The sequence below is a fragment of the Marmota flaviventris genome, chromosome 1 (genome assembly GCF_047511675.1).
Source record: "Marmota flaviventris isolate mMarFla1 chromosome 1, mMarFla1.hap1, whole genome shotgun sequence".
In the NCBI taxonomy this organism is placed as follows: domain Eukaryota; kingdom Metazoa; phylum Chordata; class Mammalia; order Rodentia; family Sciuridae; genus Marmota; species Marmota flaviventris.
Window position 1 is genome coordinate 144,603,728 of NC_092498.1, and position 24,162 is coordinate 144,627,889.

Sequence of the window (24,162 nt, forward strand, 5' to 3'; positions counted from 1 at the left end):
TTCTGCCCGCAAAGTTTGGGGCCAGGCGCAATGGCCAAGAGCAGCTCCCTGAATATCCGCGTGGTGGAGGGCCGGGCGCTGCCCGCCAAGGACGTGTGAGTACCCCGGGTGCCTGGGGGCGAGGGGCGCCAGGCGCGGGTGGGCTGGACTCGCCCGTCCCCGTGCGGGGAGCTTAGGCGGGAGGACGGGGGGTCTCGGCTGGGAGCCGGTATGGGGGCAAGTCCGCCTTCGCGAGGCCGGGCGAGAGGCCCCTTGCCCACCGCTGCCCTGGGAGGGGCACCCAGGATTGGCACCTGTCCCGCCCCGGCCCGGGATGGGGGCCTTTGTCCCTGGGACGTGCTGCGGGGATGGCCCCGGGGAATTCTATCCAAGCCAGGAGGGAGCTGCAGGGTGTCTTCCTCAGTCCAGGCAGGGGCCGTTGGAGCCTCTTCTCCAGGCCTGGGGGGTGGGGAGAGGGGGGTGGGGAGGTGGCCATGACGGGGCCTCAGGGAGGAGCCCCAGAGGGTGGGGATCAAAAGGGCCCCAACAATCTGTGTGTGTCACCTTCAGGTTGCAAAGCATCCCATGTGGCCCTCAGGGCTCAGAGCCCTGAGCACCCAGTGTTGCCACAGCCCAGTGGCCTTCCCTGGATGTTCAGCCACTTAAAGAGTCAACTGCCCCTCCAGCCTCTCCCCTGCCCTTGTGATGGGGCTGGGGACCCTTGGGGTCCCCTCAGCCTCAGCCCCTGCTGTGGTTCCCCAGGCTGAGTCAGCAGTTGCTGAATCAGCAGAACGAGGTGGGGGAGGGGCCATCCTGCTGGTCCTGAGGGTGGCAGCTGCAAGACAGGGGTGGAATCCTTGGGAGGGCATTTGCCGGGTGACCTTGAACCTGCTTCTCTCTGGGCCTGGGTCTCCCTCCCCTGGGGCTGAGGGAGCTCTGGATGGAGTCTCCATCTGGATCCCAGGTACAGCTGTGAGCTTGGGGGACCTGGAGGGTGTACCTGTGGCAGGATGGGAGCAGGGACACGGGCTCGGAGCCTCTGCCCATGCCAAGGTTGTGGCTCAGTCCTGCCCTAATCCCCCGAGCTGTGGACCCCAGCCAGGAGTACCCTGCCTCTGACTTCGGGAGCCTGCTGCCTCCCCGCCTCACACTAGAGCAACCCGGCCACCCCCTTTCCCATCACCACCCCAGACAGACTGCAATGAGAGCAAATGCGCAAGTGTTTCCTATGTCACCCTCTTTCTGGGACGTCCTCAGAGTTCCTGAGAAGTAGAGATTATGGACCTGGTGGGGCAGAGGCCAGGGGTGCGCCTGCCCATTGCTGGAGAGTTGAAGGGCCCCGGTCAGAAAGTGGCTGCCCATTTTGCTGAGGTCTGGCTCCTCTGTCAGTCCTGGGAGGAGGTGGCCAGTGTTGTCCCTGGGCCAGCACGCTGGCCTCAGCTTCTGCCAGCCAGGATGTTGGCCTCGGCTCCTGGTTCTCTAGGGAAGGATTTGAGGCACATCTCATTCCTGCCTCTCCCGGCCACCCCTGCTCCCTCGATTTTCCTGGTCTAGGTGAGCTCTGAGGTGGGTGATGACCCACAGCAAGGACAAGGGGGCCTCTTTCTGCCCAGCTGGGGATCCAGCCACCCTGCTTTTTGGGGTGGCTGTGCCGCAGGGGCTCCTGGTGGCCAGTGCCCTCTCAGTCCGGGCATGTGGAGTGGTCATGATTCATGCAGCCTGTCAGTCATGGGGGCTCCTATGGCCAGGCCCTAGGCTCTGCACTTCTGCTTTACTAATGGGGAGACTGAGGACCCCAGTCACCTGCCTGAGGCGGCACAGCTCAGCTTTGAATGCTGGCCAACGCAGTGCGCAGAACAGACTGGGCAGGGCTGCTTTGCCGCGCCTGAGCTGGGGCCGTGGGAGAGGCCAAGAGTCTGGGGAGATCAGGGTCTGGACGAGGCCCGCCCCTACCCGATAGGGGCCTGATAAGGCCACTGTGCGTCAGAGCCCGGGGTTGACGTGTGGAACTTGGCTCCCACGAGGGACCTGGGGTCAGGCCGGGTCAATGGGGAGGGCTGGTGGGTCCCAGCAGGGGTGACCCATGTGTGCGCTGGGGAAGCTGAGGGTGGGTTCTGCCCAAGGGAGGCTCAGGGACAAAGAGCCCCACACAGGCCATGGAGGCACAGGTGTCACTCAGCCACAGGGTCCAGAGGGTGGGGGAGCGGAGGCTGGGGTCACCCAGTCCTGCAGGTGGGATGGAGCTGGAGGGGGAAGGAGTCCTGGGCACCCTGGGAAGGAAGTTCCGAGGTGGAGCCTGGAAAGGGGACCAGACGGTCCTGCCTCAGCGACCTCAGCAGCCGCGCGCCTGGCCTGCAGGACCTGGTGGTCAGGGCTGCCCTCTGAGGAGGTGCCTTTGGAGGAGGTTAGAATGGGGACAGCCTAGGGTTCCCTGTAGCTGCTGTCGCGAGGAAGGCCAGAGCTGACCAGCTGCAGGAGGCCACACAGACGTCCCCTGGGGTCCCCAGCCTGTGCCTGTAGGTTCATCCTGCTGAGGATGGGGATTCTGCTCTCCAGGGAAACACCCCCAAAATGAAGATCTGGGGGACTGTGCTTGTCCCAGCAGGTGGCATGGGGGCCCCATCAGGGAGGGCTCGGGGACTGGCCCATGATCCCTCTGTCCGTCGGTCCCTTCAACCCCCAAGAGGCTTGTGTTCAGCCATGTCCAGTTTCTAGAACAGCAAAACAGAGGCCCAGAGAGGGGATGGGACCTGCCAGGCTTATACCACGGGTGGTGGCAGGGTGCAGCCAAGAGTCCGAGACCCTCAGTGCAAGCTCTTGGCCACTGCTCTGAGCTTCCTGGCTGTTAGAGTGGACTTTCTGGCTTCAGTGTTCCACTTCTGCAGTGGAAGCCCAGAGCCCATGCGTGTGGTGGGCCAGGCATGCTATGGGTCTTGCCTCTGATCGACATGCTGTGTGACCCTGGGCAAGTCTCCTCCCCTCTCTGGGCCTTGGCTCGCCCTACCTGAATAATGAAGGTGGATGGGAACTCCCACCCATGGGTATCCTTTCCCATCTCTTCCACAGCTCTGGAAGCAGCGACCCCTACTGCCTCGTGAAAGTGGATGACGAGGTGGTGGCTAGGTGAGGAGGGGCCCAGGGAGCTGGGGGGGGGATGCCTTCCAGTCCTGGAATCCAGGAATGGGAACCCACATTTTAAAGAGGAGCTGGGAGGTCACTGTTACCCCACAGGCGATGTGTGGGCTGAAGGTGGCCACTCTCTGCCATGGCCAAGGCTGCCAGCTGCTGTCCCCATCCAGCCCCACTGGCCACTGATGCCCTTCCCTGAGACCTGCGATGCTCCTGCTGCGTCCCTGGGGCTGACTCAGCTGCTGCCAGTCTGTGCCTCCCACAGTGGCCTCCCTGGGGGCGGGCACCACACGCTTGGCTGGACTGGCTGTTCCGGGCCTGCTGGTGCTGCGGGCACTTGTGCGCGTGTGTGTGTGAGCGCGTGTGCATCCGGCTATGCCTGCCCCGCATGGCCTGCTTGTGAGTGTGGGTGTGGGTGTCGCAGAGCGGGTGTGAGTGCGTGTGACCACGTGTGGCTGTCCTTGTGGGTGTGCAGGCCCACAGGGCTGTGTGTGCCCGTGTGTGGCGTATGACATGGATATACACAGGTGTGCACACGTGAGCACCAGGGCCCGCCTACTTGGTCACACAGGAGTGAACCCGCGAGGGTGAGCTGTCGTGTTCAGTGCACGGGTCTTTGAAGGGGGCGTGGCGCCGGCTGCGCGGGGCTCCCACCCGCAGCCCAGGGACAGCGCTCAGCCCCCGCGGGCCTGAGGTGGGCGGGAGGCCTCGGTTCCTATGGAGACGGCAGGATTCAGGATGCTTCTGGCGCCAGTTCTGGTCCAGATGGGCCGGGAGTGGGGGTGGGGAGGCCACCTTGGGGGTCAGCTGCAGCACCCTGGCTGACCTGCGTCGTTCTCCCTGTGCCCAGGCGCCCCCTGGCCCTGTCCCGTGATGCTGCCCCAGACCCACAGATTGATTTTTCATGTGACCCTGGGCTGCTGAGTCCCCCTTTTTTGGATTGTGAGGAGCCACCTGGGTCACGGGGTGGGGAGCTTGAGGGGACCTGGGTGGGAAGACGCTGAGGTGGAAGGTGGGGCCGTTTGGGAGGACGGTGCCCAGGGCTGGGCATGGGGGTGGGGCGGTACGTGTGTGCACTTGCGCATGCGCTCTCCTTTGGGCCAGCAAGACGAGAAGGGAGCGCCAGGGAGGAAGCCCCCGATTTGCACCCGTGACTCTGGGTGCATCTTCAGTGGGCTGAGCCGATTCTTTCTTCCCTGTTGGGTCAGAGGAAGTGCGTCTGCAGGCTGCCAGGGCCCGATGCTGCGAGCCCGTGCCCCTTGCCTGCTTGTCTTGGTCCCTAGCCCCCTGTGGTCACCCTGGCTTGCTGCATGCTGTGAAACCCCGGGTGCTTTGCCCCTTCTGATTTCACGGTGGCCCTTGACGCTCCCTCGTTTTCCACCCAACACTTTCCTGAAACGTTCGTTCCTGCCTTGGGGCCTTTGCACATGCTGTCCTGCCACCTAGACCACCTGTCCTCATCATCTTGCTCCTTTTTGCCTGACTAACTCCTGCAGGAAGACTTCCCCCTCCCCCACCCCTCTCTCCCACACCTTACCCGCCTGGACACGTGGAGCGCCCCCCAATCACCAGGCTACTCCTTCAATCTGGGTGGAGGCCATGGAGTGAAGGAGCAAATGGAATTGGGTGGGTGTGAGTGTGTGTGTGGGGGGGTGTGTGTGTGTGAGTGAGCTGTGTATAGCTGTGGTTTGTGAGTGTCTCTGGGTCTTTGTGTGTCTCTATGTTCTGACGTGTCTATTTGGGTGACTATATTTATGAATGTGTTTCTAGAAATTTCTGAGCATGCATATGTGTATCCATACGCATGTGTCTCTGGCTTCCTTGGTGTATCTGGGAGTGTCTGCGTGTCCGTGTGTATCCCTGTGCATGTGTGTGTGCACATGTACTCATGCACATGTGTGTCCCTGGGTGGGTGCTTGTGGGTTCCTGTTGCTGTGACAAAATTACTGAGGAAAACCACTTAAAGGAGCAAAGGTGTATTTTGGCTCCAGGTTACAGGGTCTCAGTCCATGGTGGGGCCTCCCTAGCTTTGGGCCTGAGGCGGAGCATGGGGGCAGAGGGTGCGGCGGAGTCAAGCTGCCCGCCTCCCAGCTGCCCCTCAGTGGGTGAATCCAGGGGCAAGGGTGAGCCCCCGATCCAGGACAACAGCCTTTGGGGGACAGTCCACACCGGGCATGATAGCGTGCATCCGGGTCTCAGGGTGCCCAGCCTCCCCTCCTGCCTCTTGCAGAACAGCCACCATCTGGAGGAGCCTGAGCCCTTTCTGGGGCGAGGAGTACACGGTTCATCTGCCCCTGGATTTCCACCACCTGGCCCTGTATGTGCTGGACGAGGACACCGTTGGGTGCGTGGGGGCAGGCGGGGTGCCCAGGAGGTGAGGCATGAGGTCACCGCCCAGCCCTTGAGGGCTGCCGCTGCTCCATGACTCCCCTCTGCCTTCCCGCAGGCACGACGATGTCATCGGCAAGATCTCCCTGAGCAAGGAGGCCATCACGGCTGACCCCCGAGGTGAGCAGGGGCACCCTTGGTGGAAAATGATGTCCGCTGTGGTTTCTGTCTTCACCTTCAAATTCAGTCCATGCATTGAGCAGTTCACCCCTGGACGTGGTTGAGCATCTCACTTCATCAAATGTGCGAGATTTTCCTCCTTCCCAGGGACTCCGGCTTCTTCCAGGATGGTCAGCGTCTCGAGGGCCCCTCTAGAATCTTCTCCTCTTTCTCCCTCCCTGTCCCTCTCTGTCTCTGTTATGTGCTGGGATGGAACCCAGGCCTCCCACGTGCTGAGCCACACCCCAGCCCTAGAGATTTTCTAAACAGCACAAGAAATACGGACTGGGGGCTGTGAGCCACGCCTGTAAGCCAGCCACTTGGGAGGCTGAGGCGGGAGGATCCCAAGTTCTGATCTAGACAGGAAGATGAAGCGCCTCTCCCCAGAACAGGGCAAGGAGAGAGAGTGGCCCGGGAGTGTCCCCCAGTGGGAGCTGGACAGGCACGTGGAGGTGGCGGTGGGCGGGGTGATGAAGGTGGGCGTGGCCAAGCGAGGTTTCCCAGAGCATAGGGAGGAGGCGGCTCTGGAAGCCACTAGGGTCCAGGGGCCCCTGGGGACTCCTGCAGAGTCAGCTCTCGGCAGAGCCGGGTGGGGTCCACGGAGACAGCTGTGGATGCAGGCTGGAGTCTGGGTTTTTTTCCGGAAGCAATAGGGAGCCGTTGATGGTTCTTGAGCAAGACAGGGGAGAGATGGGAGCTAGCTTATCAGAAGGAGGAGTGACAGCAGGGCCTGAGTGTGTCTTCAGGAGGTCCCTGTGGTTGCCTTGGGGTTACTGCTACCCGAAGGGACAAGGGTAGACCTGGGAGAGGAGTTAGGGGTCTGTGGCAATGATCAAGTGACAGGAAGCCGATGACATCCTGGATTGGGGGTGGGGACGTGGAGATAGATGCTAGATGGGGGACTTCTGCGTCCAGCAACACAGGGAACTTCAGACGTGCCCTCCTGCCACATCACGGGAGATCCCCAGTCACTGAGCATCCCCAGGATCTTGTTGGATTTGCTGTCTAGAAGGAACCTCCCTGAGTGTCTCCCCTCCTTCAGCCACAAGCTGAACCTACAGGGGGGGGAGGAGCAAGCCAGGGGACGAGGAAGGGTCTCCCTGGGAGCAGACGTCAGCATCCGTGTTGGCAGAGTCCAAGGTGTGGGCTGGGGGCACGAGGCAGTCACCCAGAACAAGGACAGCCCCTGAGACCGAGCCCCTCACAGGCTCCCAGGGTGTGCAGGGAGTGCCCCTCTCCAGGGCTCCACACCCCCGAGGTGTCCCACAGGGGAAGGTCACACAGACAAGATTGCACCGTGGATGATCACCAAGCGCCATGGGTTCCAGGGTCACGAAGGCTTCAGATTGTGTTGTTATGTCTTTGGTACCAGGGATTGAACCCAGGGGCACTCAACCACTGAGCCCCATCCCCAGCCCTATTTTATACTTTATTTAGAGACAGGGTCTCACTGAGTTGCTTAGTGCCTCACCATTGCTGAGGCTGGCTTTGAATTTGCGATCCTCCTGCCTCAGCCTCCCCAGCTGCTGGGATGACAGGCGTGCGCCATCACGCCTGGCTAAAAAGTCAAATATTTAAAGAAATAAAATGGGTAGCCACAAGAAAGACCGACATGAACAACAAAATGTTAAAGCAATAATTTAAAGAAAAATAAGCAGGTCTGGTTGAGAATGTGTGCCTAGCATGCGTACGGCCCGGGTCTGATCCCCAATAGCACAATGAATGAATGAATGAAAATGTGAATAAACAGGTGGATTTTAAAATGTAACCAAATGAGCTGGGTGCGGTGGTGCACGCCTGTCATCCCAGCAGCTGGGGAGGCTGAGGCAGGAGGATCGTGAGTTCAAAGCCAGCCTCAGCAACTTAGCGAAGCAACTCAGTGAGACCTGTCTATACATAAAATCCAAAATAGGGCTGGGGATGGGGCTCAGTGTCGAGTGCCCCTGAGTTCAATCCCTGGTACCCCTCCCCATCCCCCCAGAAAAAAGTAACTGAACAAAATTTTTCTAGAAAATTACAACTATTGAAGTCCAATACTAGGTTTTTAGTTCACCTTGGTTTTAATTCTAACCTAAACCGAGTTAAACGTCAGCTCATGCGGAGCTGCAGGGAGAGCCCAGTGAACCAGAGTCCAGAAGAATCATCCAGAATCCATTTCAGGGAACAAGGAGAAGAAAGATGCACAAGAGCAGGCAGGGGCCTGGAGGAGGACGGGGAAGGTCTAATATCCAATCAACTGCAGCTCCAAACGGGGGGAGAGGGAGTGAGCTGGACAGAACAAAGAGCCCAGGGTTTCCCAGAGCTGGAGGAGGGATCCGGGTCCCTGACAAGGCTCCAGCTCTGCCCTTTCCTAGCTGTGGGGTCTGGGTCTCTACCTGGCCTCCCTCTCGCCATCTGAGCAGGGACTCACGGCGTCCGCAGGAGGAGGCTGCCTGGGCCCAAGCTCCACATGAGCTGCAGGCTCTGGGGTTTAAGCTAAGCCGGCGCCTGGTGCCTGTGGGGGCTCACTCAGCATTAGCGCCTGTGCCCTCCAGGGATCGACAGCTGGATCAACCTGAGCCCCGTGCACCCGGACGCGGAGGTGCAAGGTGAGGTCTGCCTGGCGGTGCAGGTGCAGGAGGATGCCCGCGGCCGGTGTCTCCGCTGCCACGTGCTTCAAGCCAGGTATGGCCCTGATGGAGGTGGCATGGGGCAGGGGGCGGGAGTTCTGAAAATGAGCAGGAACCCCTGGGTGTCCCCTGTGCCTGGCCTCCCTCCTCTCACCTGGTGCTCTTCTGAGCTCCCAGCTGGGATGCTGTGTGGACAACGGCCCAAGCTCAACAGATTGCAAATGGAATTACAATTTTGTTGGGCGCTCAGTGATTGGCAATAAGAGGCTAGACTCTCCTCAGGATGGCCAGGCAGACGTTCATCCAATTATAACCGACTCAGTTCAGACTGGCTTAATCAGAAGCGCTATTTTAATGGCTCATGGAACGGGCATGTAGCTTCTGGTCTGGCTGGATCCAGGTGCTCACAGGGCGGCATCAGGGATCTGTACATGTCTTTGGCTCCACTGTCCTCTGTGGTAGCTTCTGTCTTAGGCAGCCTTTCCCAAGAGGGTCCTCGCGGTCCCAGGCTGGCATCCTACCAACGAGCTGCTCCAATTGACAGAGAAGTTCTATTTCTCACCATTTCCAAGTAGTGTCGGCTGGGTGTGGGACCCAGGCCTACTTTGGAAACCGTGGCCCTGTCTGCTTGGTGAGGCCTGAGTCACAAGCCCACTCCAGGGATGGAAATGAGAGTGCGGGGTGGGTGGTCCTGGCCCAGAAAAGTCAGTGGGAAGACAGACAGGGCCAGGGGACCCACACCTTCCTTCTCCCACTTGTCACTGTAATTCCCTCCTCCCTCACTCCCCACCCTCACTCTTAGGCCGCTGCTCATCCAGAGGGGGGAGGATCTCCATTTCTAGCTTGCTGTGTGACCATGAATCCCTTCACTGCCCTCTCTGGGCCTCTGCCTCCACCTCCAGGTCTCTGCCCCAGCATGGTCCCAGCTGGGGCTCCCGGAGTCAGGATGAAGGAGCCTCAAGGAGGCAGGGCAGGCTAAGGAGGCTCCGGCTGCTTTCTGCCCGTGGCCCCCTCCCCAGCTGCAAGACTGTGCAGGAGCCTAGTGAGAGCAGGAGAGGGACGGTGGCTGTTGCTTAGCAACTGTGTCGGCTCCTAGGAAACCAAAGGCTTGGGATGCGGCAGGGCTGGGGAGGGAGCAGCCTGCAGCCCCCAGTGGGGGTGTTCCAGGATTTGGGGGCCTCAAGAGGGAGGGATGGGGATGGTGACTGGGGTGTGGCTTGAGTTGTCATGGCAATGGGAGGTACAGGGTCCCCGTCTCCTGCCTTCTCTTTGTTCCCAGGCCGGGTGTGGGCATGCATGTTTGTTGAGTGAATGAGTGATTGAGGCCCGCCACCCACTGGGCGCTGTGTCCTTGCCCTGTGCCCTGGGCTCGGCCATCTCCCTCTCCTTCACCCCAGGCCGTAGGATTGGTCTGCTGTTTCTGCCGTTTTCCAGATGAGGAAACTGGGGCTCAGAGAGGGGCATTCACTTTCCCTAGTGTCCCCCAGCCAAAGAGTCGTCCTGTAGGGCCTACGGGTGGCCGAGGCCCCTCCCTCCCCACCACACCTCCGTGTGCTGGACCTTTCTGTGCCTCAGTTTCAGCTGGAAGAGGGGGACTCGCTAGTCCCTTCTCCCTGGGCGTGGGAGGTGCGGAAGCTCCTGGGGTCTGCACAGGCCTGGTGGGCCCTGGCTGGGCCCCTGTGCAGAACCGCAGGTTGCCCCGAAACCAATGCCATCGGAACCCGTGACCTTGAGCCCCCTGCCCAAGGTCCAGCTTGGGTCTAGGTCCTCGTGGGTCACGGGTGCCCTCACTTCTCCCCTCGTCTGTCCCCAGGGACCTGGCCCCGCGGGACATCTCTGGCACCTCTGACCCGTTCGCTCGTGTGTTCTGGGGCGGCCAGAGCGCGGAGACGTCGGTGAGCAGGGGCGGGGTGAGCAGGCGGCAGCGCGGGCGGGGCGGGGCCCTGCGCTGGCCCCTCACCACCCGCCCGCACCCCTAGACCATCAAGAAGACGCGCTTCCCACACTGGAACGAGGTGCTGGAGCTGCGGGCGACGCCCGGCGCCCCGTCCCCGCTGCGAGTGGAGCTCTGGGACTGGGACATGGTGGGCAAGAACGACTTCTTGGGCATGGTGAGCACCGCCCCTGCAGCACCCTCCGTGGCTCCCCAGTGCCTCCGGGGAACAGCAGGGTGACTGGGATGGTCCCTGGGGGGCGCATGCTCAAGGCTGACTATAGCAGGAGGCAAGAGTAAGTAAGAGGGAGGTGGATGTCCGCACTGCTTGTCCTGATGTAAAATGGTCCAGCGGTGGAAAACGGTCTGGCAGGTCCTCAAATCGTTGAAGATGGAATTCTCATATGACCCTGTAATTGTTCCCCTGTACACATAAGAGGAATGAAAACCCGTGTTCACACAAACACTTTGACATGAATGTTCATAGCAGCATTGTTGAGAGTGGCCCAGAGTGGAAACAACCAAGTATCCACCAACAGATGAACACAATGTGGTATGCCCATACAGTGGAATATTATTCAGCTACGAAAAAAGATAAAACACTGACCTGTGCACGCTACACCTCATAAGACTTGAAGACAATGAAAGTAGTCAGTCCACTGGAATCCAGACTATAGGATTCCACTGACAGAGAGAGGTGGACACAGGGCCGAGGCATCCGCCAGGGGCTGGGCTGGGGAGTGAGGCTTTCCAGGGAATGGGAAGGAATGTTCTGAGATTCATAGGAGGATCGCACAACTGTGAGAATCCGAGAATCCATGGAGTGCACTTTAAAGGGGTCAGTTGAAGGAGTCTATCTCTAAAAACTTGTCATTTGACACAAGGGAAGGGCGGGGACTTAGGGGTCTCCTGGACTGTCTTGAAGCCTTTTGATGCTGCTGTTTGCATCTCTGAACAGCTGAAGATGACCCAGTCCAGTCTGCTGTCTCTAGCAGCCTGGTGACCCTGGGCAAGTCACACCACCTCTCTGGGCCTTAGTTGCCTCAATTGTAAATTCAGTGTCCCCTGGAGGCCCCAAGTCCCCTGGCAGGAGCTAACGACTTGGGACTGGGAGAGCGGAGGTGACAGGTCCTGCCTCCGCCCTGTGGCTGGGCAGCCTGAGCTCTTCTAGGAGCCCTCTGAGGGGTGTGTCCCCACAGGTGGAGTTCCCGCCCCAGACCCTGCAGCAGAAGCCGCCCAGCGGCTGGTTCCGCCTCCTGCCCTTGTCCAGCGCCGAGGAGGATTCTGGGTAGGTGTGGGTGTGGGGGAGGGGCTGGCTGGCCCCTGGGGCGGGTCCCCGGGCGGTGGGCGGGCCCTCGCTGGCCAGCCCCAGACAGTGCCCCTTATTCATTGTCCTCTGTTGGTGACCACATTTGTTGGATGAGCTGTGTCCAGCGTGTCCACCTCCTCCGTCTCCTGGCCAGGGGGGACAGGGGCGACCTTGATGTGCGCTCAGAGCCGAGGGTCCCAACACACTCGTTCTCGCTGGCCACGGGGTCTCCCGGGTCCTTCCCTGCCTGCACCTGCGGGCCTCAGTTCACACCTGCCCACACCTGTCCCCAGGTGTGCACGCCACCCAGGCTGTGACACCTGCCCAGGCCCCAGTGCCAGGGTCCCCCTGCCCATGCGTACTTGTGTTCTCGTCCCTCAGGGGCAGCCTGGGGGCCCTGCGGCTGAAGGTGCGGCTCTCGGAGGACCGCGTGCTGCCCTCGGGGCGCTACCAGCCGCTCAGGGCGCTGCTCCTGGACGCCGTGAGGGCGCCGGCCGAGGTGGGTGCGCCCCCTGCCCAGGGAACCCCATTTGGGCTCCTGGCTCGGGGGTCCCGGGCCCCAGGTCACCTCTTGGCTTCCTGTCCCTGCCCAGGAGGACACTGCCAGCCCCTTGGCTGTGCTGGAGGAGGTGGCCTCGGGGGACTGCCGTCGGGACCTGGCCACCACTCTGGTGAAGCTGTTCCTGGGCCAGGGCCTGGCCGGGCCCCTGCTGGGCTACCTCACCCGGAGAGAGGTGGCCCGCACCAGTGAGTTGCCGGCCTGTCCTCCAGGGGCAGGGTCTGCGGGGGCCCTGGGGCAGCACAGGGCCTCGGGCTGAGGCTGCGGTTCCTTCCTGCGGGTCCCTTGCTGCGCACCCCCCAGTCAGCCTCCCAGGCCCAGGCCCTGGTCTGGCCACCTGGGAGCTGTGTGACCGCGGGCAGCTCGCTTGACCCCTCTGGGGTTGGTACTGTGAACAGAGTCATGTTCGGGTCTCCCTGATACTTGCGGCCAGGAGGGTCAGGGCCCCAGTCTCAGGCACCTGGGCTCCGCTGGGTGCAGCCACCAGACCCAGTGACGCTCACCTCCCCGCAGCCGACCCCAACACGCTCTTCCGCTCCAACTCTCTGGCTTCCAAGTCCATGGAGCAGTTCATGAAGGTGAGTCTGTGCATCCAGTGGGGACAGGGCTGCTCCCTTGGGGACTCCCTTCCTCCCCTCCCAATGCCACCTGGGCCCCAGAGCTTGGTTGGCCTTGGTGGCACTGGTGGCTGAGCTGGGGTACTGGGGTTGGTGGCTGGTTCTCCTTGGGTGGTGCCCGTGGGCATGCCAGGCCCCCAACCCTCTCCCTGCAGGGCCCCTGTCCCCAGCTCAGGGTCCCCCTCCCCGGCCCTCAGCCGCTCTGTGTGGTGCCCCTGCTCCCAGCTCGTGGGCATGCGCTACCTGCACGAGGTCCTCAAGCCAGTGGTCAGCCGCATCTTCGAGGAGAAGAAGTACGTGGAGCTGGACCCCTGCAAGATGGACCTGGGCCGGGCCAGGTGAGCGGAGCCCAGGGACTGACCCTGGAACCAGCCAAAGCCCCGTGAGGCAGGGAGGGAGCGGGCCCGGATGGAGTCATCCATGCCCCTCTGGGCTCCTCCTCCTTTCTTTCCAGAATCTTCTCCCCTTCTGCAGGGCCAGAGGAGCTGGTTGCTGGGCCCTGGTGGGGACAGCAGAGGGTCTCTCCTTCCCTTTGGGCCCTGGGCATATGTTCCAGCCTCCTCAGAGGCAGGCATGAGGCCCCCTTTTTACAGTTGAGGGAACAGAGGCTCAGAGAGGGAAGGCTGTCTGCCTAAGGTCACACAGCTGGGAAGGTACAAACACTAGGAGCTTGAGCCCAGGCCCTGAGCAGAAAAGCAAAGTCCATCTCTGAAGCTTCAAGCTGCGGGCTCTCCCCAGCTCGCCTGGACACTGGGAGACTCGACGGGCACCTGGGACCTGGGGTGGGGCAGATGCTGGAGCTGGTGGTCCTGAATTCCAGGGCCAGCTCTGCCACCCATTTGCAAGGGGACCTCTCTGAGCCTCAGCTTCTTTATCTGTTCAAAGGGAACAATCGGGCTACCTCATGAATCAGGTCTTCACTGGGGTTAGGTGACACAGTGCCAGAGGCTGAGCCCAGGGCAAGGAGGGGTTGAGAGCCTTCAGCCTGCTCCAGGGTGTTCTGAGTGTGAGGCCGGGCTGGGCAGACCCTCGGCCTCAGAGGAGGAGGGAGACAGATGTGGGAGAGAGGGCCACTACCCTGTCATCTACTCAACAAAATGGCAGTTGGATGCCAGGCTCTGGGCCCAACATGGAGGAAACAGCTGGGAACCGAGGGGACAAAGCCCCATTCTCTGGGGGGCAGGTTATCATCAACCTGAAGGTCACTGGAGGTGGTCAGTGGGGGGGTGGGTGACACTGGGAGGGGCTCATGATACTCCTGGCTAGTGGCAGGGGACATTCAGGCAAAGGCTTGAAGGCAGCGAGGGAAGGAGTCATGTGGAAATTTGGTGGAAAAATGTTCTGGGCAGGGGGATCAGCAAGTGCAAGTGCCCTGTGGTGGGGGCAGGTGTCTCTCCTGTCCCCACTAAAAATGCACTAAACCAGGTTTGTGAAAAGGGGCATGTCTGCTTTGAGGGGGTAACATTTAAGCTGAACATAGAGACAAGAATGTCCCAGGCCAGTATAAAGACCCAGAGGTGGGAGTAAGCTCAGGGAGATCAAGCAACAGCAAGAAGCGCAATCGGCACACGCCTGTGATCCCAGCAGCATGGGAGGCTGAGGCAGGAGGATCGCCAGTTGGAGGCCAGCCTCAGCAACTTAGCGATACCCTGTCTTAAAATAAAAAATAAAAAGGGCTGTGCACAGTGGCTAAGTGCCCCTGGGTTCAATCCCTAGTACCAGTGCGGGGGCGGGGAGGTGTTTCCAGCCAGCAGAACAAGGTCTCTCTGGTCCCCCAGGAGGATCTCCTTCAAGGGTGCACCCTCAGAGGACCAGGTGCGGGAGAGCAGCCTGGGGCTGCTGACTGGCTACCTGGGGGCCATCGTGGACGCCATCGTGGGCTCCGTGGGGTGCTGCCCGCCCGCCATGCGCCGCGCCTTCAAGCAGCTGCGCGTCTGTGTGGCAGAGCGCTTCCCGCAGGCCGAGCACCAGGTGCGCCCGCGCCCGGGCAGGTGGGAGGTGGGGGCGGGGTGCGGTGGCAGCTTGTCGCACAGGGGAGCCGGTGCAGGGGTGGGACCAGGGCTGAGGGTTCAGGCAGAGCCCAGCGAGGGCCGGATCTTGTTTTCAAGGACTCGCGTCTTCACCTTCTGATCCAACCTTCACACCCGCCTCGCACAGCGGATCCCCGTGTTATTCCCATTTCCCAGAGAAGGAAACTGAGGCCCAGGGCGGGAGTCACACAGCGAGGAAGGGCCGGGGCTGGCTCTGATTCTGTGCTCCTGGCCACCGATCGTGGAGTCGGTGCCCAGCAAGCCCTTCCTGTGTTTCAGCTGAGACAGGAGGAGGGGACAGGGGTGCTCTGTAGGAACCGAGGGAGGTTCAGCCTGACTCCCTGCTGGCTAGGGCTCGGCCACCCTGAGACAAAAGGTGGGACACGCGGTTCAGGCAGGTGAGGTGAGCAGAGCAGACGCGGGGCAGTGGGGAGTGGCAGGGACTGTGGCAAACCGCGGCTCCCACGGTGTGTCTCAAGGGTCCACTGGGGAATGGAGGCCAGGATTGCCACATCCTCAGAGTGACGCTCTCCGAAGGCCAACCTCTGGATTCTCTGTGAGGTCTCTCGTTTATAAACGTTGGCACTAAAATCACCACCACAAACAGCCCCCAGACACTTTGCACCAGTCATGACAGATGGGTGGTTGGACTGGCTCAGCACACCTCTGAGGCGGCTGTCACTGGCCACGCCTACAGATGATCTCAGTTGAGACTTTTTTCTTTTTTCTTTCTTTTTTTTGTACTGGAGATGGAATCCAGGGGTGCTTCACCACGGAGCCACGTCCCCGGCCCCCTTTTTTATACTTTCACTGAGAGACAGGGTCTCACTGAGTTGCTTAGGGCCTTGCTGGGTTGCCGAGGCTGGCGTTGAACTCAGATCCTCCTGCCTCAGCCTCCCCGAGTTGCTGGGATCACAGGCGTGTGTCACGTGCCCTGCAAGACTTATGTCCACAGAGCCAAGTGGCAGAAACGCAGGCCTGAGGTTCACTTTGCAGGGAGATCTGCGACTCTCTTGAGTGTTGGAGACGCGGTGGCCCAATTCCCGGCGCCTGGCTTGGCACTTGTGCCCTCTGCCCCCTCTCCTCGACACTTCCTGCTTGAACACGGGAAACTGAGGCCCAGAGAAGTCCAAGCCCCTCCTGGAGGGTCAGGGACCCTAACCTTGTTTGATGCCCAGCAGGAGCGGCCCCTCTCCCCCACCCACTGGGAGTGAGTGCGGGGTCCCCAGGCAGGGACATGCTCCCCGGTGTCCCGCTTTGCTAGAGTCTCACGGCTGTGGCAGGAGCGGCAGGGGGGAGCCTGCCCCGGTGGCCCAGCCCCAGGGAGAAGCAAATCCTTGCCTCCAAGGTGGGTGGGCAGCAGGACCTCGCTCAGGCCCTGGAGGGTCGGGAGGAGGGTGCCAGAGCACCCCGCGAAGGACCGACCAAGAAAGGGGGCGAGAAGGACCTCGGGGACAGCCCAGGGGTCCAGATGGGAGGAGAGAGACCTTCCTTGGGCGCCTCCGGTGCCCAGCTCCTGCAGGTCCCAGGCAAGACCTAGATGTCCCAGGAAGCTGGGCCACGTCCTGAGGGCGTCGTGTGGGGTGTGGCTGCCACCCCTAAATAAGCACGGGCGCATGTTGTCAGCTAGATACAGCCCGCGAGTGTGAGGGGGAGCCGGCTTGGGGAGAGTGAGGTGCAGCCGGGAGGGAGGAGCCAAGCGCCCCGCCGAGGCTGGCGGCAAAGCGCAGTGCTCCCTGCAGCCTGCAGGGGGCAACAGCCAGGGGCAGGTGCGCATGGGAGGGGCTCTGGAGCCTGCTGCCCTGGGTTTGCTGCTGAGCCTCAGTTTCCTCATCTGGAAGGTGGGATAACAGGATCACCCCCCACCAGGTTATTTGAGGACTCAGTGTGGTGGTCTAGGTTTAGCTCTTGGCAGTGAGTGTGTGCCCCCGCCACCTGGTGTCGGATGGCCAGATGGTGCAGAAGAGCACAGTTCCCACCCCCTGGGGTGCAAATCCTGGCTCTGCCATGTTCAGCTGTGTGGCCTTGGGGAAATGACCTTCCTTTTCTGGGCCTCAGTTGCCTCCTCTATAAAGTGAGGATACAATCCCTCGGAGGGTGAGCAGGAAATGCAGGGCTGTCTGGAGAAGATTCTGGGCTGTTGTTACCAGGAGTCGTCTGTTGTTTCCTCCGCTCATCAGCTGTGTGACCTCAAACAAGTCACCTGCCCTCTCTGAGGTTCTGCTTCCTCCTATGTAAATCGGGAATAACGGTGGGCCGTGTCCTTGTCCCAGCAAGGGTGTCTGGCTAAGCCTGGTTCTGCGGTGTTGTGGTGTCACCCCATCTCCTAGCTGGAGGAACAAGGCTCTCCTTGGTGGGCTTGGGCCTCCGACCCTGTCCTTCCCTCTGCTCGCTTCCTGGTCTTCGCTGCCTGGGGTCCCGGGGCTGGGGGCTCCGGCCCCTCTCACCTGCCGCTCTCCCCCAGGACGTGAAGTACCTGGCCGTGAGCGGCTTCCTCTTCCTGCGGTTTTTCGCACCGGCCATCCTCACGCCAAAGCTCTTTGACCTCCGGGACCAGCACGCGGACCCCCAGACCAGCCGCTCGCTGCTGCTGCTGGCCAAGGTGCCGGCAGTGGGGAGCCGTCCTGGGCCCTCTTAGCCAGGGAGCAGCCAGACAGGAACAGCCCCGGAGGCCAGAAACCCCAGGAGACCCCAGAGCACCCCTCACCAGCCGCCCACGGTGCCTCCCAGTTTCCTTTGTTCATAAGGAAATCTCCGCCCTTCGAGGAGGCACAGGGAAGCAGGCTAGCAGTCCTTCACACCTTAGTGTGAATTAGACCATCTTTGGCAAAGCGGCAGGAACCTGAGGCTCTAGTGGGCTCCTGAGTGCAGGATTGTTAGAGTCTGTAAACAACTGGCTGCGGCAGAATAACCGGGGGGTGACGAACAACTTGTGTAGATTGATACAGCAGGAGTAGGAGCCGTTTATTGTAGGACAACAGAGGTATTTATACATTCCACGCAGCTTATCTTAATTAACATAAACTAGATACATCAGTCAACCAATAAGGAATCTCCACACTTAATGGCTCGGTGGAGTAAATTCACAAACCACTCCCTCTGGCATTTTGCCAGGCACCATCCAGACTTGTTTACAGACTCTAACACAGGATCAGGCTGCCCTGGGTGGGTCTAGTCTTGGGAGGGAACAGAATAAAGGGACTGGGCTGTAGATTCCCAAAGGGGGAGGGAGGGAGGAGCAGGTACCGCTTCAGGCCCTGATCTGGGTCCACAGAGGACCCTTGCCTCTCAGTGACCCTGGTGTCCCTGCTCCCCTGCCCCAGGCTGTGCAGAGCATTGGAAACCTGGGCCAGCAGCTGGGCCAGGGCAAGGAGCTGTGGATGGCACCCCTGCACCCCTTCCTGCTGCAGAGCGTCTCCCGCGTGCGGGCCTTCCTGGACCAGCTGGTGGACATGGATGGGGATGAGGGTGAGTTCCCATGGCCCCCACACCTAGCGCATCACCCCACTGAGAGCACTTGGGACCTCTCCCCATCCCCAGGTCCTCAGCATGGAGAGAGCCTGCAGATCTGCTAGTCGCTCAACAAACATTTCCTGGCAGAAATGCTAAGTCCCAGAGATGAGCAGAACTCAGGCCTTGTCCTCTAGGCCATCTCAGCCAACAGAGGAGTGGGGCTTGGTGGGCACACCACGGGCAAATATCTATTAAGTTATATAACAGTCACCTTTGTGGGTGCTTGGGGTACAGCAGCAAAATGAGACCGAAGAAGATGCTGCTCTCATAGAAGTTTTATTCCACTAGAATAAAATGAATTAGCAAATTATGTGGGGGGTGAGGGAGTTGTAAGTGCTGAGGAGAAAAAGAGGTGTGTGGGGGGCCGTGTTGAGAGGTAGCAGCAGGTTGAGCTTTTAGTTTGGGTGCGCAGGAAGGGCATCACTTGGTGATATCAGAATAAACACCTGAAGGAGGACCGAGAGCCGTGGGGATCCTAGGAGGAGTGTTCCAGGCAGGAACAGCACGTGCAAAGGCCCTGAGGTAGGAGGAATGCTGCAGGGAGGGCCAGTGAGAAAGAGTGAGTGAGAGGGTCAGAGGAGCAGGGAGCCGGGTCCTTGGGGCCTCACAGGCACGGGAAGGATTTTTGTCTTTGACTTGGAGAGAAGTGGAGCCCGGGAGAGTCTTAAGCAGAGGAATTGGGGTTGAGTCCATTTTACAATATGGGTCCCAGGTCGCCAGGTAGTTCCAAGTCCCATGGGAGCAACCTGCCGGCCTGGGTCCCTCTCCAGGGGCTGGATCCAAGGGGTGTCTCTGGGCTGGGCTCCCCCTGCTGGCCGCCCGCGCCACTGCCTGCAGGTCCCTGGGTGGGAGAGGGGCCAGGGCGGGCCTTGGTCCTGTCTCGGTGGAGTCCAGAGCCTTGGAGGCCCTGGCAGGCCGGCAGGGCAGGTGGCGCTGGACAGAAAGGGCTCACTGATTCGGCCTTCCTTTCCCATTTCCCAGAGGCTGGTGGCCCAGCGAGGGCCCTGGTCCCGCCCTCGGTGACACTTCGAGAAGGCTACCTGCAGAAGCGCAAGGAGGAGCCGGCTGGCCTGGCCACCCGCTTCGCCTTCAAGAAGCGCTACTTCTGGCTCAGCGGGGAGGAGCTGGCCTGCGCCAAGGGCCCCGAGGGGCAGGTGGGGCTCGGGCTGCGGGGCGCGGCTCCCGGGGGGCCTGCCCCTCCCCCAGCTGCTTTGCACCCAGAGGGAAACTGAGGCCCCGGGGCACCTTGGCACCTCCAAACTCACAGCTGGGGCCAGTTCGGGCACAGGAAGGGACAGGCATGATCCTGATCCTCCACGCGCCAACCAGCGTCCTGCAGGAGTGTCCACTTCATGCACGGACGCGTCCTCCCGAGGTGGAGAGGCCCAGGGCAGGGACAGCGCTTGCCCCCGGGTCTTAGACTCGGGTGTGGCTGGCTGTGGAGGCCGCCATCCGGGCATTGGCTCGTTTGCTCATTCACTCAGCAAACATTCAACTGCCTCCTACCGCCAGGCCCTGTCCCAGGCAATGGCCACAAGGGGCTGGTATTCCCAGCTAACCCGGACCTGGACGCATGCGGACCATGCGTTCCTGCACGCGCACCCACTGTGTGACTCATGCTGGTGGGGACCCAGTTGTCACTTGGATTTTATTCGTGTAGGTTTTTCTAGGCATGGACTCCCAGGGTGCCCGTTCTGGCTCCACCACATGAGTGGTCTCAGAAGGGTTTCTCTCTTCTTGGGCCTCAGTTTCCTCATCTGCAAATTGGGAAGAATTACAAACCTAACCTGAGCCGTTTGTTGGGGTGATTAAATGAGTTGATAAATGGAAAGCGCTCGGGTCACATTCCAAGCGGCTTTGAAGATGACCATGATGATGATGATGGCAACTGAGGCCCAGAGAAGGAAGTCACAGCCAAGGGACAAGGACACGGAGCGCAGCTATAAGGGTCCAACGTGCTCTGCCCTGGGGGCTCCACCGAGGCACACACCTAGAGCTGCCCCCTGGGCCACTCCGCCCCGGCCAGCAGCCCGCCCTGCAGAGACACCCCTCTTCCTTAGGAGCGCAGCTCCATCCCAGTGTCGCACATCCGCGCCGTGGAGCGCGTGGACGAGGGCGCCTTCCAGTTGCCCTACGTGATGCAGGTGGTGACGCAGGACGGCGCGGGGGCGCTGCACACCACCTACCTGCAGTGCAAGGTGAGGCCCTGCCCCGAGGGGGCGGAGGGCGCGCCTTGGCCACGCCCCGCCCCTGACCACGCCCACTCCTTGCAGAACGTGAACGAGCTCAACCAATGGCTGTCGGCCCTGCGCAAAGCCAGCGCCCCCAACCAGGACAAGCTGGCCGCCTGCCACCCTGGTGCCTTCCGCGGTGGGCGCTGGACCTGTTGCCTGCAGGCTGAGCGCCCAGGTGAGGGGCAGGGGAGACTGCGGGTTCTGCCCTTCCCACCTGTCCATTGGCGGGAATCCCACTTCCGTCTGGGAGGGCTGTGCAACCTTAAGCAAGTTACTTAACCTCTCTAGGCCCCAGTCTCAACTGTGAGATGGGGTGGACAGTAGTACCAAGCTCAGGGTTCCTGTGAGGAGTAAGTTAATAGGGCAGACAATTAACTGGAACAGAGTGGCTAGCACGCTGCTAGGCCCGCAGTGCTCCTTAGTGCGAGGTGCTATTTTTAAGTACTCACTCTACGGGCCACCCAGAGCCGCAGACCTGTGCTGGCTCTCCAGGGAGCTGGGGACCGACCTTGGGGTCTGCGGCATGGTCAGCAAACCCTCTACCCCCGAGCTTCGTCTCCACCCCCAGCCAGACAATGTCAGTGCAACTTTACAAGCATCTACACGGGGCTTTGGGGACTCCAGAGAATGCCCCTCCCCTGATCCAGCCCTGGGAAGGGGGTAGGGGGATCCAGGAGGGCTTCCGGGAAGAGGCGGCGCTAGCTGAGGCCTGAGTGGCGTGCAGACAGGGTGGGTGAGAACGGGCAGAGGAACAGCCTGAGCAAAGGCTCCGGGTGAGGCAGGGTGGGGTGTCTGCGCCCTGGGTCCCGGATTGTGGAAGGAGAAAAAGAAGAATAGCGAGGCTTTGGAGTCCAGGGAGCAGGCCTGGGGCTGATGAGAGTGGAGGCAGGGAGGCCAGGGAGGAGGTTCCTGGGGGAGCCCGGGGCTTGACCAGAGCAGATGGGGTGGGACTCCAGAGAGGGGTGCGATTGAGGGGCCCTGGCTTGGAGACGCCGGGCCGGAGAGGGGGGAGGGGGAGGGGGATCGACTGACGCTGCGTGTCCCCTTCAGCTGTGGGTTGCAGTCGCACACACTCAGCCATCACCCTGGGGGACTGGAGCGACCCTCTGGATCCCGATGCTGAGACCCAGATGGTGTATCGGCAGCTGCTTCTGGGGCGGGACCAGCTCCGGTGGGTACCCAGGGCTGCTGCTGCCATCGGCTGGGTGGATGGTCACGGTGGCCGTCCGAGTGATGGGTCGGTGTTGGTGCGGTCACTGTTTCCACGCAAACTGACTCAGCTTGCGGGTCGGGGGGACCCGGTGTCTGCAGGGTCGGGGCGGAGGGATCTTGGGGTCGTTCTACCTGACGCTCTAGAGACACGGCAGGGTCACATAAAATGAATGTGGGTCTTCACTTTCTCTTTATTTAGTGACAGAGGTTCGTCTTGGCTGGTTGTGAGTGGGTTCTGATGGCGGGACACAACTCCTGGGCTCCTTTCCTGGCCTCTGGATAGGGAGCGAGTTACTTAACTTCTCCGCTGTTCAGTTTCTTTATGGGGAAAGTGGGGCGGATAGTGGTGGCTCCCTCTCAGTATTGTCCTAAGGATCAAATGAGCCAAGCCAGGAAAAGCTCTCTGCAGGCCCTGGACACACAGCTTTCAAGTCCTGCCAACAATTATTGTTATGCTGTGTGACCTGAGGCAAGTGACTTCATCTCTCTGTGTCTCCGAGAGATCCGTGTCTGGCACACATGAATGTTTGCTGTGACGATGGTGATCGGAGGTGGGCACCTAGAACTTCTGCGACCAACAGGGAGCAGGACTGGGAATCACAGACGAGCCTTAGGTCTGGATTTAGGATCGTTCTACCTGAGTCTTGTCTTTGTCCCTGTCAACCTCCAGGATGAAATTCCTAGAGGATTCCAGTCTGGACCCAGACCTGGAGGAGGACACGGGCAGGGGTCCTAGTGCCACCCTCGGTAAGGATGAGGCGGGTCCTGTTCTCCCTCACAGACACGTCCCCATGGCTTCCCCAGTGGACCCCTGTGTTCCCCCTCCCCGTTTCCCATCCACTGTCACATCTGGGGACTTAGGGGCACAAAGCAAGTCTGCAGCATGAGAGAGCCATGGGACCAGGCGCTGTGGCCACCCTCAGCCAGCCAGTCCCCTGCGGTCCTCTCGTCTCCCTCCCAGGGACCTGCCCCGAGGTCCTGGCTCGGCAGAGGGCAGCGGCGGCCCGCCTGCTGGAGGTGCTGGAAGACCTGGATCGCGCCCACCAGGAGTTCCAGGGGCAGGGGCAGGGGAAGGTGGCCCCCGGCCCCCCGGCGCCCTGAGACACTCAGGGCCAGTCTGGAAGGAGGAGCAAGGAACCCTGGGGCCTCCTCAGCGCACCCTGGCCCAGGAGCCTCCCCGTGGCTGTCCTGAGCCTCTTCAGCGCTGCTTCCTGGAAACTCTCCGAGACCTTTCTAGGCCTGTGTGCCCTGAGTCCAGACAGGCAGGTCTTTGGCAGGGGTCAGCCTTGTGCAGAATGAATGGAGTCTTCAGGTTGAATGGGACAGGAGAAGGAACTTGACTTTTCTGAGTCTGGAGCCTTCTTCATTGGACTAGCCTCTACCCACACCTAGGAAGCCAGCCTTGCCCCGAGCTGCTGGATACAGCTATACCTGGAATCCCAATGCCCCTGTGGCCTTGTCGCCCCCATGGGCTCAGCTCTTCCTGTTTTCACATCAGCTAATCCCTGTAACCTCACTGTCCTTCTGTATATTGTCCTTGCCTGCAGGCTCCAACCCCAGCTTCCAGAATCAGGTGCCCTCTGGGAGACTGGAGGCTGGGAGCCCGGGTGTGTCAGATTCATAGCCTGAGAGACCGTGGGCCAGCTCTTGCCGTGTATAAAATGTGGAGGGAGTGAGCTTTGCTGTGTGGCTTTTTTTTTTTTAATATTTATTTTTTAGTTTTAGGTGGACACAATATCTTTATGTGGTGCTGAGGATCGAACCCAGTGCCTTGCTCATGCCAGGCAAGTGCACTACCACTTAAGCCACATCCCCAGCCCCTGGTGTGTGGCTTTCAATCTGGTTTCTGTCGAGGTCCCTCGGGGGCAGAGGAGGGCCAAAGCCCACCTCTTGGGCTGTTTGCTAGAAATACAGATTCCGGGGTCTCTCCCAACCACGGATCCAGATCCTGCGGATTTGTGGGGGCAGGAATCAGGGTTTTCTCCAAGTGAGTGGGTGAACCTCGCGTCCGAGAATTACGAGTTCGGGCAGTGGGCAAGTTTCTCTGTTGGGGGTTAGGGTGAGAATTTTGAGAAGGAGCCACAGACGCTGGCAGAGCCGGAAGGGCCTCCAAGGGCGCATTTCTGGTTTTGCGTGGAGTGTGGGACTGAAGCCTACCTGGCCAGGCACCAAGCGCACCAGGAGAGTGCTATTCCGCGGGTGGCCAGCAGGGGTCGCCAGGAGCCACAACCTGCACCGCTGCCACGCCGCGTCCCGGCCTGTGGCTGCGGCTAACCTTTGACGCTTGGCGACCCTGGGGCCTGCCCTGTCTCCCTGAAGACGGAGTCTGGGGCTCCGAAGTCCCGAACGGGCTGATCACAGTGTGTCCTTGCTTCCCCGTATTTTCCCAGAGTCTCCCAGCCCGAGTTCCTCCTCTCACGTCACTGGGTCAGGAAGCAGGTGGGTGCACTACCTTTTGCTCTTGTGAAGTCGCTGTCCCCTCTGCCTCCTT

General features: G+C 60.8%; 1 protein-coding gene across 5 annotated transcripts; it reads left to right on the plus strand.

Moving 5' to 3' along the window:
• On the plus strand, positions 1-23,347 carry Rasal1 (RAS protein activator like 1). 5 transcript variants are annotated; one of them, XM_027923350.2, is made up of 21 exons: positions 1-95; positions 3,046-3,102; positions 5,339-5,452; positions 5,555-5,616; positions 8,190-8,319; positions 10,078-10,159; positions 10,244-10,375; positions 11,397-11,485; positions 11,888-12,005; positions 12,100-12,253; positions 12,579-12,643; positions 12,908-13,020; positions 14,461-14,653; positions 17,177-17,314; positions 18,036-18,180; positions 19,207-19,379; positions 20,286-20,423; positions 20,499-20,634; positions 21,510-21,630; positions 22,342-22,394; positions 22,633-23,347. In XM_027923350.2, the coding sequence occupies exons 1-21, from the start codon at positions 31-33 to the stop codon at positions 22,770-22,772; spliced, it is 2,418 nt and encodes an 805-aa protein (XP_027779151.2). In that variant the 5' UTR covers positions 1-30; the 3' UTR covers positions 22,773-23,347. The 5 variants fall into 5 exon arrangements, with proteins under 5 accessions (XP_027779151.2, XP_027779150.2, XP_071465221.1 ...); XM_027923349.2 differs by having other exon boundaries at positions 31-95; positions 20,370-20,423; XM_071609120.1 differs by lacking the exons at positions 5,555-5,616; positions 8,190-8,319 and having other exon boundaries at positions 31-95.
• The last annotated feature ends 815 nt before the right edge of the window (positions 23,348-24,162 follow it).

What these genes read in the sequence shown, in the direction of transcription:
- Rasal1 (XM_027923350.2), top strand. Translation starts at nt 31, where the DNA reads ATGGCCAAGAGCAGCTCCCTGAATATCCGCGTGGTGGAGGGCCGGGCG. An exon ending in CATCACGGCTGACCCCCGAG is followed by an intron (nt 5,617 to 8,189) that starts GTGAGCAGGGGC and finishes TGTGCCCTCCAG; the next exon opens with GGATCGACAGCTGGATCAAC. An exon ending in GGACATGGATGGGGATGAGG is followed by an intron (nt 18,181 to 19,206) that starts GTGAGTTCCCAT and finishes CCCATTTCCCAG; the next exon opens with AGGCTGGTGGCCCAGCGAGG.